General features: G+C 43.6%; 1 protein-coding gene across 9 annotated transcripts in view; it reads right to left on the reverse strand.

The window, feature by feature from the left end:
- The window catches only part of LOC118506209 (nephrin-like), a 238,616-nt gene that overhangs the window by 87,685 nt on the left and 133,794 nt on the right, over window positions 1-17,137 (reverse strand). For all 9 annotated transcript variants that reach the window (XM_036043025.1, XM_036043021.1, XM_036043020.1 and 6 more), the window contains exons 4-5: window positions 14,426-14,587; window positions 13,672-13,851 (exon numbers count right to left, since the gene is read on the reverse strand). In XM_036043025.1, coding sequence (XP_035898918.1) covers window positions 13,672-13,851; window positions 14,426-14,587 — 342 coding nt within the window. The remainder of the gene's footprint in view (window positions 1-13,671; window positions 13,852-14,425; window positions 14,588-17,137) is intronic.

Raw genomic sequence — 17,137 nt, forward strand, 5'->3', positions numbered from 1 at the left:
GCCTCCCCCGGTTTTCTCGTACGAGCTCTCAGTTGCAGGCCGAAGGGATAAATGTCTAGTAATTGCGCTGTAGGGAAGGATTTAAAGGATTTGATTTATGAGCGAAAGCCACCAACGGAGCAATGCACGGTTCGAAATGTGGCGTGAAGCTAGCTAGCACGCAACATGGAAAGAACCCGATAGGCATACGGTTGAATGGATGCTATCGGGAATAAGATATCAAGCGAGTGAGCAGCATTTTGAACAAAGAGCGAACGTCAGCAAGAAATAATCTCTGTTGCGTTGACATGGAATTGATGGATAAATTAATTTGTATTCTAAACTTTCCATCTAAATATGACTGGAGTTCCTAAGAAATCAAGAACTGGCAGATGATGTAAAATTCAAAGTTTTAATTTCATTTAAACTAGTAGTTCCTTACGATAGTAAAGTCACATTTTCCAGATATATAGTGACTGTTGGTCCAGGACCTTAAAAAGCCTGTTTATCTCGCAGCAAGGATTGGCTATCCGGTTAAGTAGTTTACGTAAGTGCAGTAATCCATTATTCGATCGGGGTAAGCTTGGATACCTATGAAAACAAGAGTTAGATCTCTCTATTTCTTTCCCTCTCTCTCACTATATATCTCTTTATCTCTCTCTCACTGTCTCTCTCTTATCTCCCTCTTTTCTTAGCCTTACAACCTCCTAGGTCATGCATGCCATCTCTGGATTACTAGATTAGACAATTCTAGGTAGTTTCATAGTCACTCCTTATTACTAGGGGATGGTCCGCGTGAGATTTGAACTCTGGTCCTGCCATGTAAAAACCGGTCACATTGGACCAACCCTCAATGATTACTAATTACAATTACAATTACAATTACAATTTTTTAAGATAAACGGTACATGGTAAATTTCTTCAATTTCTTCGAACTCAAACATTCTCGAAGATGAAAAGTTTTCTCAGGTAATTTTTATATTATTTTGCTATCTCTGAGATGATACAAACCTAAGGGGAAAACAATTTGTAACGGGAAGGTCCGGTGGCCGAGGCGATAACGGCGCCGGTCTTCGCACGGCAGGACCGGGGTTAAAATCTCTTCCACACCGCCGCCCCGTACAAAGGGCTGACTACTTTTCTACGGGTAAAATCAAGTCACAGAATGCCAGAAATGACAGGCCGAGACTTCTCAAGGTTGTAGTGCCAAGGAAGAAAAAGAAGATTTGAAACGATGCAGGATAAGACTGAATGAACATTAACGTGCAGAGTTTATGCTATGATTTTGTGGTTCAACATAGTATGCTTAAAAAACATAACGATGACCAACGCTCGGATACACATCCAGGATCCAGAACCTTTCATCTGTATGTTTAACATTAATTACTTCTTTTGGCTTGATCTGACTTGAAATTTCTAGATATACAATCACCTAGAAATAGAAAAAGGGTAGATGAGCAGAACCCTCGTTTAACATAGAATGAGAACACAAAATATAAACAATCGAATCACAAGCGAAAAGGTACCACGTTCAATCAAGAAACTAAAAACCATTGTTTACTACCGCTTCCTGCACTATTTACTATTGAGGTACTTTGGCTGATAGTTATTGGTTGCAATAAATGGGTTTTCGCAACTCAGCAGGAATACTTCCTGGAGACAATGCAAACACAATACGCAAACAGGCTGTGGTGAGGGGGAGAGGAAAGCTTTGCACTGTCCTTTGTCCAAACTTTTCTCACACTTGATCATTAAAAAGCGTACCTCTCCGAACGGATGCCGGAAATCGTTTGCCCCGAAGCTCAAGGTTCTTGAAATTACCTCGATTATTGTTTTTGGACCTCGAGCAACCCCCGAAAACCCCGTTCGGGACATGGGTGGAGAGTTTGCTGGTCAAAACATTCTCACACAGGAATCTCGTCCGGAAATGGTAACGGGAAGTTCCAGAGCTTTAAAACCGCTGACCAGTACGGATGCAGTAAATTATCGAGTCCCTGTTCACCCTTCCGGTACCTTTTTCCGGATGAATGGCCTTCGCCCCGTTTTCGGTGCAGGGTGACCGGCGAGTTTGTGTGTCGCCTTTGGAGTGGGCAAGACCAAGTGAACTACCTTGAAATGGGCGTTGGGGATGTGTTGGTGTAGCATTCCTGGACACTGGCGAACTTGTGTCTACATACGTTGCATCGGTCGTCCATAATTTCCGTAGCCTTTTTCTGTTGTAACCCGTTTTGGGTTGTCTTCTAGCTGTAACTCTCGAACCCTTTACGGTACAACATTGCCAGGAATCACGCTCACACGTGCTGGGGAAGCTGTAACCCCGGCCAGCGCGTAGGTAGGGAAAGCTTGCTGTAGAAAGCACACAAATTTGCTCGCTCCAAAAAAGGACATCCAGCGCTTCTGAGAGTGAGAGAGAGGGAAAAAGGTGATAAGCCGGAAGCCTGGTGGATAACTCTCGCAGATAGTGGTGCGGTTGCCACCGGAGAAAATAATGTTTATCCACATCCAACCGCACCAGGGCGCCGGCGTATGGTATGCTTGCGTAGGCGCGCCCGGCACGTAGCACGTGAATGTCTGGATGTGGGAATTCGGGACTACATTTCAGTACTTAAAAACAATTGCCCTTCCAATAAAAAGCCTTGTTTTATTTTCCCTGCGGGAGAAAGAGAGCTTGCTTGGCTTTTTCCATGCCCGAAACAGGCAAACAAAACTGAGCGCCCGGGTGATCGCGATGTGAAAGTGTTCTTTGTGCCCGACCGTGCTTTGGAGGCGTTTTACGCAGGGTTTTCCCATTCACCCGGCCACCATCCAGCTGGTCTATTTCCCCGAGTGGCTTTTCATTTGGTTAGGACTGCTTGCGTCTAATTTGGTTCCTCTGCAAACGCCACGCCGCAAGACGACAGCCATTTGCAGCCATGTTTGGCGTTCGGTCGAGGTGTGTGAGTGCATGTAAACCATCGCTTAAGGGTGAGTTTTATAAAAATAAGATAAGAAAAAAAAACAGCAGTACCAGAATGTCTTATCTTGGTGAGTTTTATGAGTTGATCGGCGCTCTTACCAATAGTAAATAGTTTAAGAAGGATGTAGAGGAGCAATGACTGCAATTTTTTTAAACTGTGAAAGCTTTTTAATGGATGCATATTTCGACTCATCAATACATTAAACTTTGGCCAGGCCGTTCTTTATGAATAAAAAAAAAACATTAAACTTTGCAATGGCCTACAAATTGTTTCAAGATCGATTGTTTTAACCGTATAAAACTATTATAGAATTATGAATACAAATAGTCTTTGGTTATCTGAAAGTCGGTAATCTAACGATGACTTCCTTTACTCCAATTTTCCTTGGGTTAATTGATTTAAAAGAACACTTAATTGTTGAATATCATACTGATCCTTTCGTTCTACTGGGTGTTTCCCATCCGGGAGTTACTGGGTTTCCCTTTTCTTTGTTTGCTTTGTTTTACTTGTTTTTCGGAAGAGTTTAATGAAACATATCATACTAGCACACGTTAAAACGCTCTCCTTTAAATGTGTTTAGGTCCTAAAAGAGAAGCTTCAAATATTTTAGTAGCTAATACACAAAATACGTTTTACATAGCACTACAATCAACCTACCATGAACCGTTGGATGGCTTCGTCCAAAGCCTTCCTAATTAAATAACTAGGACATAAAGCAACGCATGTAACACTACGAGGTACAAGATTGCGATCGTTTGCAGGGCTTTTGACAAATTTGCACCATCCGCGTACCGAAATCTGATACCCGCACCCGATGGCTGGAATCACCACTCCGTCACAACACATCGAAAATACACCATGGAGACGGGGCCCAGGCAAATATTGCTTTACGAGCTGCCTTATCGCTCCAGAACGGATGCGTGCGCTTGTACCATTTAATGGGTAAGGAAGTGTTTATCAAGTCGTGTAACGAATTCTACGAATCAGACAATGTACATCTTAGCGGTCCCCTTTTCTACCGGGCAGCTTAATGTGTGTGTGTGTGTGTGTGCCAGAATACCATCAAAACCGTAAGGTGATGGTCCGAAAGTGAAAAAAGGCGTCATGATTTATGGCAACGCCGCGTGTGCCACACCATTCGTGTGGCGTATCGTTTCGGTGGAAAAGCTCACCAGCCCTGGCCATAAAAGCGACCAGGCGCCTCCATCCCGGACAGCAGCATACTAGGCGTGGATGGGGCGACTGGCGCTAGCGTTAAATGAAGACGAAGACAAAGCAAAAGCTACCCAACTCGAGAGTCACCCATACACACACACACACACACACACGGGAAGACGCCCGCGAGCATCGTCACCGTGATTAATGCTGGAAGTATTTTGCGTTCCCTCGAGCGTGTGTTGTGTTTAGTTTTTTTTCCGGTAAGTGGATTCCGGTGCGAGACTAGTCATCAGCAAGCGGGCGGTTAACAAGCACGGCTCGATTGGTTTGGCGCCTCGCAGCGAAACCAGGTGCGATCCGGTGTCGTTTGAAGGTTGAAGAGATGACCAAACGACGGCATCGCTGTAGTCTGCGTCGGCGGCCCGGTGGTTGGGCCGGTGTCATGCACTTACAACACCGGCTTATGAAAGGTGGCAAATTACCTCTCTCCAGAGTGGCAGACGCATTAAAACCGTACGCCCACACACACACACACACACACACACACACACACACACACACACACACACACACACACACACACACAGACACACTCAGCCGCAGAATTACAGGCGCACAAGAAGTACCCCGGCAGTCATTCACCTGCGGAAAACAGCTTCAAGAGCCATAGACCGCGCTTGGTGCAATGGTGTCTAACGCGCCCGGGTCGAGTTCTCATTAGCAAACGCAGCGCTTGGCAAAGCATGATGCACACACAGTGAGAGAGAGAGAGTAATTGTGATGCAGACATACACACAAACACACACTGGGTGCAACATTGTCATCTGACTCAACGTGCGAAAAGAATGGACCCAAAAGCGCACAAAAAAAAATGGACGAACGGACGAAAAAGAAGCACACTCGGGGGAAGAAAAAAAATCACATAGAGTATAGTTGTCAACGTCTGCAACGTGATGCGGAGGTTGTGTAGCTTGCAAACAAGAAAAAAGATTACACCACAGTGCCAGCACTACAGGCACTTGTAAAATCGTCGGTACGCGATAATGAAGGAAATTTGAGCCGTGTTTCGTTTCACATTTCAAAAGGTAAGTTATGTGGGGTGAGGAAGCAACTGTCGGCCTGACTGACGTTGGTTGGACAAAGCGTGGAAAGATAAACCTGAATGGTGAAGATAAAAAGGTGATTATGCACAGGATCATTCACATTGCGTTTTTTTTTTGGCACGAGGATTGATAGCTAGAGTGTTGGAAAGGGAAAGGATGTAAACACCAGCCGCAGCGTTTGTATTTTGCTAGTCCAAAGGAGCATAGTCTATCAAATATTTATCAACAAAAAAACTTTTAGTCTTACATTTTTAAAATTGTTAAAAAAAGAACGTTTTTTGAGATCAGAATTTTGTTGTTGTGATTAATTTAAGGCTGATTAAAATGTTATTATGTACTTATAATCTACAACTGACCTGAAGAATAAATGAGGTACTGAGCAGAACTGCTAGTAACTTACTAAATGCTTTCGAACTAAAAAGTTTTATTTATTTCATGAAGAACGGCCTGGCCGTATTGCTTAGTTATTTTTTAATTAGTTTGAAAATAAGCTAGGAAGGATTGTTCCCAACTTTAAATGATAGCCGAGGGGACGCCGGTCTTCACACGGCAGAATCAGGGATCAAATCTCCGATTGGCCGCTTCCTTGTACGAAGGATTAACCTACCAGATAAGGGTAAAATCAAGTCACAGAATGCCAGAAATAGGTAGCCAAGACCTTTAAAGGTTGTAACGCCAAGGAAAAAAGCAAGAGAGCAATTATATAAGACTGTAAATAACTCATTATATTAAAAAAAAAGATAAAAAGCATCATAATACTATTTTATAGTCAAACATTTTTAAGATATTTCCTAATTTTTTATTCGTCAGGAACAACCTAAGTGTGTAGCAATACGGCCAGACCGTGCCTTATGAATAAAAAAACAAAATATTTCATTACTTTATTAAAAATAAATTCAATAAATTTGGTATTCCAAGAAGTTACAATACCATGGAAAAAATCATCTTACTGGAAATCAATCATCATTATAGTTTGAAAGGAAAAGTTTATGAGTTTTTCATTATTTATTTATTTATTTATTTATTTATTTATTTAGTTCATATTGTCCGCCAATGATGGTTCAACAATGTTCATTAACACTTAAAGGGAAAGCGAGGATGACAGTCAGGATTAGGTGGCAAGGAAAGAGACTTCTCGAAGACGGACACGAAAACGAGACAAGGAGACATTATAGTCGAACAGGTGATAGCACTTGTTGAAAGCCGACAAAGCTCGTAGCAGAGGATCGTTCGAACCGTAACGGGTGTGGCGGGATGGGATATAAAGGGGAGGTCTATCGCGGAGGCGACGGGAAGGAGCATAAAGGGGGATGGCAAACAGAAGAGAAGGGACATCAAGTTCATTTAACAGGAGACCTGCAATGAAGCTAGCACGGATATGGAAATGCCTATCCTCAATGGTTTCTAGCCCAAGAAGACGGCAACGGACTGGATAGGGAGGGAGAGCAAGATGATAGCCGTTAAGGAAGCGACGAACAGCCACACGAGTGAATTTGCGCTGAACACTCTCCAGTCTTGCCATCGCAGTGGAGCCTGGGGGAGACCAGACTACAGCCGCGTATTCCAAGGAGGATCGCACCCAACAGCAGTACAGGGACTTCAAGCAGAGGGGATCGCGGATTTCGGACGATAGCCTAATGATCAGACCCAGTGATTTATTAGCCTTGCTAATTACATAATCAACGTGGGAACTGAAGGACAGCGTTTCGTCGAGCCACACACCTAGATCCTTTACAGAGGATACACGACGTATTACTGTATCACAGAGGGTGTAGCTAAACGGGAAACGAGAACGAGAACGAGAAAACGAGATCACACAACACTTATCGGGGGACAGGAGTAGGCCATTCTTACGACACCAAACAGAGAAGGAATCAAGTACAGTTTGGAGAAGACAACAGTCAGCAGACGAGGACACAGGAAGGAAGATCTTAAGATCGTCTGCGTAAAACAGAAAACCTTCGGCGGGGAGGATGGAAACACAGTCATTAACAAATAACAGAAATAAAATAGGACTAAGGACACTACCTTGAGGAACACCCGAGGAACCTACGAAGGAATCGGACAGACAAGACGAAACTCTAACTCTATACGATCTCGCAACCAGGTAAGTCTTCAGCCAGGACAGTAAACGACCCCCGATACCAAGTCTTTCGAGTTTGGCAATCAGCAGATCGAGAGGAACACTGTCAAAGGCAGTACTGAAGTCGGTGTATACGACGTCAGTTTGACCACCGGATGACATGTTCGATAGAGCAGAGGATACAAGACACATAAGGTTGGAGGAAGTTGTGCGTTTGGGAATGAATCCATGTTGGCGCGGGGATAGGTGACCAACAATGATAGGAAGGATGGAGGAGAGAATAATTGATTCAAGGATTTTGGAAATGGGGGGGAGTAGTGAAATACCACGGTAATTGGAGCATACAGAGCGGTCACCTTTTTTGAAAAGGGGGACCAGCCAAGCAGACTTCCAAATGGTAGGAAAGGAACCCTCATTGATGGATCTCACAAAGACGCGAGTCAAAAGGGGAGCAAAAAAGGAAGCACATTTCTTAAGGACAGAGGAAGGGATACCATCAGGACCAGGCGAGTAGGACAACTTGATCTTTGACAGGGCAGACAATACAGAGGGAATATCAACGTGAACATCGTTTAGGGAGAAGACGTCACAAGGGGTGTACGATAGACCGTCGACTATGGTGCATATGGTGCACCCTCCCTTACAGACGGTTCGATGTAAGCAAATAAAAAACGATATAAAAATTAATTAGTCTTTAATGTTGAACTCAATATTTTTGTAGTCACGCAGCTTATGACTTAAAACCAAGACCCAAATGCCGTTGTAAAAAAGACCTCTTCGCTATTTTTCTTCCGCTATGACAGCCACAGATGGCATGAAAGTGATTAACGCGTACCGGTTGTTATCAAACATCGTGAAAAGAACGTACACCATTGTAGTTACTGTGAAATTGCAAGTGATACTATCTTTCCAGCCAGACGTCTATAAGAAACTCAATCGCAACGCTGAAACAACGATTCTTGGAAGGCTTTTTATTTGGTGTGCAAAAAGAACTTTGTATGTGTGTTTCATTCGTTCATTCAAATATGACATGACGAGAGGAAAAAAAGTGTTTAAGCATGATTGAACCAGTGAACACGACGAAAAATCGCAGAAATTCAATCCTCCTTCCAAAAATGAAAACAAAACGGTGCATTTGCGGGAACGCACAAAGACTAAAGAGTAGAAATGGCTGCGCGGTAGTCTATAAACCGTGCGCCCATTTTCGAAATGGATCAAATTCCCGCCGACAAGCTTCATCTTTTTAATCTTCACCTTGGGTGCTGAGGTTCAGGAAAGAAAGCGTTGGGAACAAAACCGAGAAAGCGAGCAACAAAAAAAGAGAGACACTGAACTCGAAAACCAATCCTTTTCTGGCGCTGAAAACCATCGCGTGAGGACAACGTCCTCCGGGCAACACTTCATCGGTACGGTAAAGTCACACGCACCGGTTGCTAACGAACAGCAGTCCGGGAGTCCGGGTGGCGCAGTATCACCCTATCAACAGCTTCCGCATTACCCGCAAAACGGGTGATAATCAGCAAACGGGTGTCCCTCGGGGCGATGAAGGACCCCACACTCCCATGCTCTTGCTCCATACTCAGCGGTGCGGTTTTCGGTTGAAGTGTTTACAGTTCGTCTCAAGAGGTGACGTGCTGTATAGCGTATCGCTTTGTTTTGATATATATTTTCACCCTCTATCTCTCTCCCAGTTCCACCCGGAATTCGGCGTTGCCATAACCCTGCCGCAGAGATGGCATGGTTTGAAGCGCCGGGCAGAGAGTCAGCCACCCTATGCCGGAGGGGCCCACAGGCACAACCGCAGAAACAGGACCGCGGACAGCGTGCGACACGCGTGCGCCATTTTCGTGGCCACAGTATCGAGCAGCTAATGTGAAAACTTTTCTGCACAATCTCGAGAAATCAACAGCGAGCGGGGGAGGTTGAGTGTGCCAGCATCCCTCTCCGGCAGCACCGGTGCTCCGGGGGGTGAAGAAGCGAGGCCCAGCGTGGTGGGAAATAATACACTCATTTCGTCCGTGCAAACAACCGTGTAAACATGGAGACAAAAGGTGTTTGTTTGAACCCCGTGTGCGCGTCGTGGAAAACTCTTTCATAGTACCGGGACAGTACCTTCCGGCCACGCCAGGATTGTACGGGTGGTGGAGTACACTACAGCACACTTTTCCACCTCCCCGAAAGTATCAAGTTTCGTCTGGACCAAGCGGGAGACGGCACAAATCTGGATGCGGGTGATGTCGCGTGTAAAACTAGTGCGCCTTCTCCACACACATCCACTTCACGCTACTGCGACATTACGGCAGTGCCGGTGCACACTGAGCATGTGGCAGGATAAAATTGGTACACTGAAAACAGTGCAATGGTTAGATATATTACTATATCGAGGGCGAACTGAAAATTTAAAGTTTTAATGAAAATGCAGAACCAATCAGTAGATATCGTTATAAGAATTAAAATATTAAAATTGTAGCAGGCTTTGTTAAGGAATGGAGATATTCTTATGATTTTATTATTTGTGAGGGTCAAATGAAAGGGTGACTTAATGATCTCTGGATAGGTGACAGCATGCTTCTGAGCCATGAACCCTGGCTTAAACTGACGAAATCCTCTGAGTCGCGTTCGAGAGGAAGACGTGCAGTAGGATGTTGGCACAATACATGTGTTGAAGATCAATAGAGACAGCTGTTGAGCCTAGATAATTGTACTCACGAGGGTCAGAAAAAAACAGGAGTCTTGGGATAGCAGTAGTTCAAAATGATTTTTTTTAAACTATTCAATCAATTGCTTCAATATTTGAACATGTCATGAAGGATTTACTCATTTGACGTATACAAAATTCCAAAAAATATTCGTTTTGAATGATGGTTTGGTCCCCATAACTGTACTGATATGCCCACTGTGCGGTACAAGGGATCTTACAGTGTCAGCATTACTCCTTTGTACACAGTGTCACCCGTGCATGCATGTATGACCATACGAGTCACTTCGTCATCGGTGACACTGAGTAAGATTCCACACCCACTGCCTTATCCCCGGTTCCAGTTCCAGTCGCTTATCGTTATCATCCTGCATCCGGGGTGGTTTGCAGTGGGTAGAAGACGCAACCTGTAAGGCGAACATTTTGTTGGAGTTTGATAATGAAAAGAAACTCAGTTTCTTTGCGTGTATAGGAACACCGGATTGCAGTGTGGAGTAAAATAGTCGTCATAAAATTTTTAATAACAGCAGAAGCAGACCTTTCACGCGCGTAAAGACGAATATGGGGGAGAATGTGGTGTGCTCCACCGACTGTCGGGTCGCTCGTTTTGGACCTCCGGCTGCCATGTCTCTGTGACTTCATAGGAAAACCCGTACAGTTGGATTATGAATCGAGCCCATTTCGTACACCGTGCACTCGTAGAAGATGATGCCACGAGTGCCTGGTACAGAAAAGAGTTCTGAATGAATTTTTGAAGAGTGCCGGTTCGCTCAAATGAAGCTTCAATGCTCCATCACACTTTCACGCAAAAAGGATACAATTGTCCCGGGTTGCAAGCAGCCATGCAAGTGCAAAACGCGGGTGCACCTTAATTACAATAATTGCACGTCTGGATCCATTTTCGGACCGCGGCGTTCCCGGGGAGTACACTGCACAGACTTTAGAATTCCTTGACACACGGTCGGCGTACCACACCGGTTGCACGGGGTTCAACACACCGCCTCGCTGGTCATGTTTCTCTTAACACACCGAACAACAACAAAAAATGAGGGAGAAGAATAGAGAAGTGTACAGATGTCAAACGGATTCTGGATTCTAAAAGAGGATTCCACTCGCCTCGCCTTATCCAGCACCCTGACGTGAGGTCTCCCCCTTCCCCAACGTCCCGATGGGGTTGAATTTAAAACCGTGCATCATTTATGGCATGCAGACAGTGTGCAGTGCTCGAATGGATTTGCGTGTTGAGTGAATCCCGCTACTCCTCCAGGGTGGACAAGGCTTCCAGGATATCCCCGTGAAAGCGTGCCAACAGTGGTTTTGTGAAGTGTGGTGAGAGTTGTGAGCGGGCTGTTTTTTTTTCTTCTATTCGGCACTGTACCCGTTGCCTTCTGCGCTTCTTTATTTATTAGAATAACACCGAAACACCCAGCCAGTAGCAGGCGCCACAAGTTGGATGATGATTTATGCTGCTGCCACTCGTTAGCACAGGGCATGAGGTTTTGCATTCCTTTTGCTGTAGTCTTTGTTTTGCGCGTGTCTGTGTCGTCCTTTTGCTTTCGCTGGGTGTGTATGCATATGCAGAGGTTATTGACATGCCGGATCGTGTGGCAGTGTGTTGGTCCTGATCGGTAGATGGTTTAGTGTCAAGTGGTGCACACGGTGTCGGTTCGCTTACGGAATGCAAATGGTGCGTTGCAGCGTCAAGCGATTTCAGGAAGGTTTTGATGGGAACTGTGGCTAGAGATCAGTGTAGGGAACGACTATTTTAAGTTCTCTCTCTGTTTATTTTACCGTCAGTTTACGTTTTTTTAGCTTTCTATTAGTGGGTTAGTGAATTTAAAATAAATAGTTATAAAATTAAGGAAATTTTTGTTCAGAGATGTGCATTTTTTCCTACATTGAGACCTGCTCCATATGATATTTTCTAGGGAATTCCAACGAATTTTGACGTTTTTCCGTCTTTTGTTGTTGTCATCCTATGGTTTTTAAACCGTTTCTGAGATACTTTCCTTAAAAACAAGTCACAAAAAGCTAGAAATGGCAGGTCGAAACCTTTCAAGGTTGTAGTGCCAAGGAAGAAGAGGAAGAGAAGTTAATGTATGTAATGTGTATTCATCATCATCATAGATTTTAAATATCCCTTATGTTCTTCAGTACTTAGTATTAAGGATTATAAAAAAGCTTGTTTATGTGATGTTTATGTCGTATGGTCTTCTCATCAGCTAACTGAAGTGACATCATAACCATCCAATTCCAGCTTGAGCTTATGGTTCTCATTGTTTATTGGAGTTTCTTTCAAAGACCCAGGATAATTGATTCAACTTGTTGCTTGTTAACTATTTGAAATAGTCGAATGGTTTCTAATAATGACTTAGTCTTTCTATGTGGACCAAGAATCCTAATAGGATCTTCAAAACGCTTCGGCCGTTCAGCTGATGACATCGTTGTTTTAAATGAAGTCGATCATACTATGCTATGTTTAACTTCTGTTGAGTCTTTCAAAGATATCGTCCTCTTTAAACATGCAACTAGAGTATGAATGGTTATTTTTCCATAATTAGCCACAAATCCAAATCGCGACTGTTGGATATGTATAGAACATAATATCAGACCTGCCCTCTAAGTAAGGACTTTCTTCAAAGCTTAAGCTTTCTTAAGCTTATGCTACAATGATAAACTTGTGTGATAATCTCACCATCGTGTAGCGATTTAGAGCCGCCAGCTTTTGTTAAGCTGGTCATGTCATGAGAATGGCGCATTCTGTCAGTATGTCTAGTGTGTAGATTTTTTAAAGGCATCCACATTCATTAAGTACCAAACGTAGGTTGGTCAACGATTTTCCTACAACTGTCACTGGACAAATTATTCAGATTCGCATCGTAAATGAATTGACATGCTAAAAAATTGCTTATAAGAGTAAACTTTTTAATGAAACCGAAATCTGATATTCTATACATTTTTTTTATCCTCACATCCTCGTCTCACAGGAAGCTCTCGCTTGTCGGAACATTATTGTTACAGCAAAAATGATATTTTCACGTGCAGCTTTTTTTAGAACCCGATGCAAAAATTCATACGCTACGCAAAAGACTAGGGTTTTGATTTCATTTCGCGCTGGAAACCATAGGAATCACATTTTCAGCCCTCCCGCAACACACTTATTTTAACGAAATGAAAAACGTACCCAGATGGGATACTTTTCATCGCCAGTCACAGAAAAAAAGGGTTACGCGGGAAGTCGTAATGCCAGTGAGTCAAAAAGAGAGGGAGACAAAAATGCAAAAAACCGAAATGAAGTATCAAACAGAAGTATCCAGACGGTAACGGTACAGTTTCCACATTTTGTGTCAACATTCCGGAAAAAGTCCATATTAATTTTCCCCACTGGCGTGCCCGAGTCGAGCGCGCGCGCTTCGGCACTTGCTAATGAGCACCAGCTGGCGAATGTTGGACCAAGTCAATGCTCGCTGTGTGTGAGTTGAAAGTTATTTGGTGACACTGTTCTTGGTGGTGTGTGAGTATTTTTTTATCCCTTTGGTGCGAATATAGTATTAAAAAATGTAAAAGTTAACTAAGCTTCAATTCGTTCGTTCGTGGCGCAAGCTCCGGTTAAAAACAGCGAGCTTCGTAGAATAAAGGGGGCAAATGGAATTGCGATACAAAAAGCATGTCCCCGCGGTGGTTCGCACTTACCTATTACGGTCAGCTTTGCCTTGGCACGGATGAGTGTGTGGTGCATGTATGGTCCCACTTGGCACTGGTATTCGGCATCGTCGTCGAGCGTGACGTTCACTATCCGCAGGTTGTAGATACCCTGGCCACTGTCACCGAGCACCGAGTACCTGGGATATCCCGGTATGCTCTGCGTAAACCCTGTGTTGGAAATCGAGAGTAGAGAGGGAGAAAAAAAATGGAGATTACATTGTAACTACCCAAAAGCTGCTGATTGAAGGGCACATCACACGGGGTGACCATCAATTATTTGGCCTTGCGCCAAAGTCATCTCTGTGCGTAACAATGCATTGTCACAGGCCCTAAAATGAAAAATATTCTTACATTTTTCATATTTAGCGAACTAAGACAAAGAGGAGCTTTTTTGAGCTTTTTTAGAGACAGTGTAGTGTATTGCTAGTTTGCTAATGGTTGCCCATTTCTCTTTCACATACACAAGTCTCCACACCAAGCTCACAAGCTTCGCAGCCAGCGCCAGAGTGATTATCATTTCCATCCATTCGGCATTCCAACCACTACTTTACTGCTGTTTGGGTGGAACTTTTTAGACTACTGCTACCGTGCCCAATGGCCTATCGGTTTCGAGATGGACACCATACCGGGGCGGGGGAGCCATTTTGAAAAGGGGCTTGGCGGTTTCATTAAGTAAGCTCCGGCGACACAAGCGAACAGGCGAGTGGTTGGCAAATGGAAATTTTATGAAATTATTACTTACCCAGCGCAAAACCATCCTTGGTCCACTGCACCGAACCGGCTGCGTTGTGGATTTCGCATCGCAACAGCGCCTCGGAACCCTCCGGCACGACCAGATCCACCGGCGTCAGTTTAAATTTTTGCTGCTCGGCCGCGCAGCTGTGCCGCACCATCAATGGGAGTACTGAAAATGAGCAAAGGGGGGAAAAAATGGTAAGAGAACGTCTATTAGCCACCGAATGGTTGTCTGGACACAGATACACGTTGGCTGGCCGGCCGAAACGACCGATAGACACAAGCTGTTTTACGATAAGGGCATGTGGTTAAAAACGGTGGGGAGGGGGTGGGTGTAGGAAGGACCGGATACCACATCCCACTTCTGGTACATAATTAGAAGATTCTTGCGAGCTAAGGATTGCTTTGAACGCTGCATGGTTTTCGGTTCGAAGTTCGAAACAGCAGCATACGGTCGTAATTGAATGACTCACACACTCGCACACACAGCGGGAATGCATTGTTGCATCGGTGCTCGGATGCATTTGATGTATCAGTTTTTGGGTTGTGGTTTTTTGCCTGGTTTTCGGTTGGTGCAGCGACGGCCGGTTGGGTGTAGTGTGCGTAATTAAATAACAATTACTTTCATGGTTCGCTGTGCTAAAGTGTCTAAAAAGTGTTAGAATGCATCGTTTGAGTAAGCAATCAGTAGCAATCGGGCGTTTCGGGGAAAAGAACAAATCGTATGTTCAAATTTTGATTACTTCAAGCAATGTTGCTTAAGTTATGAAATCCCATGACCAAGATTTGCGGCATGGTAGTAACTGTGATGGTTAATGCTCAGTTGGATGTAAAAAGGTTTTTTTAGGAATCTTGCCCATCCACATATTTGCATTCTGCATCAGCTTCTGCGAACCAGTATTAGTCTTCTTCAACATCGACTCCATGAAAGGTTCTTAAAATACTATCTTAATCTATCTTAATCTTCAAACACAATTTTATTCCTTTCATTTAGATATGCTCACACAGATTTCTTAAAAAAATCATTTTAAATTTTATCATCGAATACTTTTTATTAGAGAAAAACGAAAAGCGATAATGAAGTAACAAGAACTTTTTCTTTTAACAAATTTTAAAATTTAAGAAATAATTTCTTATTTAAAAGCTTTTTTTGGCAAAAAAATCATTGATGCTTCCAATGGATTAGTTTTTTTAGTTTATTTTATTGAAAACAAATTTAAAAAAATCAATTCAAAATCTGGAAGAAATCCAAAATTAAATGTTGAATCTAACTAACCTAAGGTTATAATAGAGCAAAAAACAAAAAGAGCAAAATATAAGGTGGCATAATCTTCGGCCCGTGCCGATGAACTAATCAGCATAGCAGCTTCGCGAATGTAATTAAAAAACTTTTGTTAATTTCCATTATTTGCTTTCCATTTACAGCCGTGCCGTCCAGTTAAGGAGTGTCGAATGCAGACCACCGTGTAAAGAGCTTCATTTAAACCATCTTTACACTTTGTTACAGTGCTTCCTCGGTCAGCAAACCGTAGGAGGGGGTGGAGAACCGAGCTAGTTTTTACCTCGGCTATTTGCTTCCAAATGCATAATTGCATAATTATTCCCTCGTTGGAAATCACTTTCCTATGCATGGAACGGGAGCCACTTTTTTATCTTCTCAGTTTTCTATGTCGCCACCTGAGCATTCCCGACTCACCCAGAAAGGCAGGCTGACAGAAAAAAACGCTCAACTCTCAACAACACAACCGATAATCACACATACATGCAGGTGGGTTCGGTTGAGCTTTTTTTTTGTAGCTACTTTTACCCTAGTATTGGCCTCAAACAACACAAAGTCTGTGTGTTTTGCAGCATCGCTATATGCAAACCGAAGTGGAAGCCAACCGTTTTAAAAGGAAGAAAAAATACATCGCTACTACACGTACACAAACAAACACACACAGTGAGAACGAGGGAAGGTTGAATCATCCACCGGATGTAAACTACGAACCAGACACGTCGGCAACTGCAGCACCGGTACCAAAGTGCTGCCGGCACCGGGTTGCCAATCCTCCAGTATCCTGCGGTAGGGCTGGCAAAAGTTAAAATTGAATTCAAACTTTCCAGTTTCCCAACGAGCCCGGTGGAAAAGTCACAAAAAATGTCAGAATAAAAAATTAAACCAAAATAAAAAAAAGGAAGAGACCTACCTCACCAGGTGGTAAACATGGCGCAACAAAAAAAGTAGACAAAAGAGGTGCAAAAACTGAGAATAACATCTATTCGCCGGAGGACGAGAAGAGATAAAAGCCGTGTGCGAAAGGAGAGGTTGCTGGATAGTCAACAATTAGGAAAATCCTATCCGAGTTGAAGCCCTCCAGGCGTTAAGGGAAGGATTTTGAGTGGAAACAGAGAAAAATATGATAAAAAACCCCCAACGCAAAAACTCTCGCCCATCGCAAACAAAGGAGCGTAGAAGTGAAGGCACCCTCATCCTTACACCAGCACACTAAGGAACGGACACTGGGGAAGAAGATGAAGTTGACGCTGGGACGGCTGGAAACTTGTTACCAAACAGGCGCCAGCAGACCGGCTAACAGAGGTCTGAAAGCACCCAGCAATCAAAGCAGTTAAGAGGTTTTAATTTGACAGCTGAAGTTGCAGTGCGCCTTAATGCCCGCTTTGCTGAAGAAAACGAAAAGTGCACACAAAGAAAGGATCAAGAAGAAAAAAAAAGTGC

The sequence above is a fragment of the Anopheles stephensi genome, chromosome 2, assembly GCF_013141755.1.
Source record: "Anopheles stephensi strain Indian chromosome 2, UCI_ANSTEP_V1.0, whole genome shotgun sequence".
In the NCBI taxonomy this organism is placed as follows: Eukaryota; Metazoa; Arthropoda; class Insecta; order Diptera; family Culicidae; genus Anopheles; species Anopheles stephensi.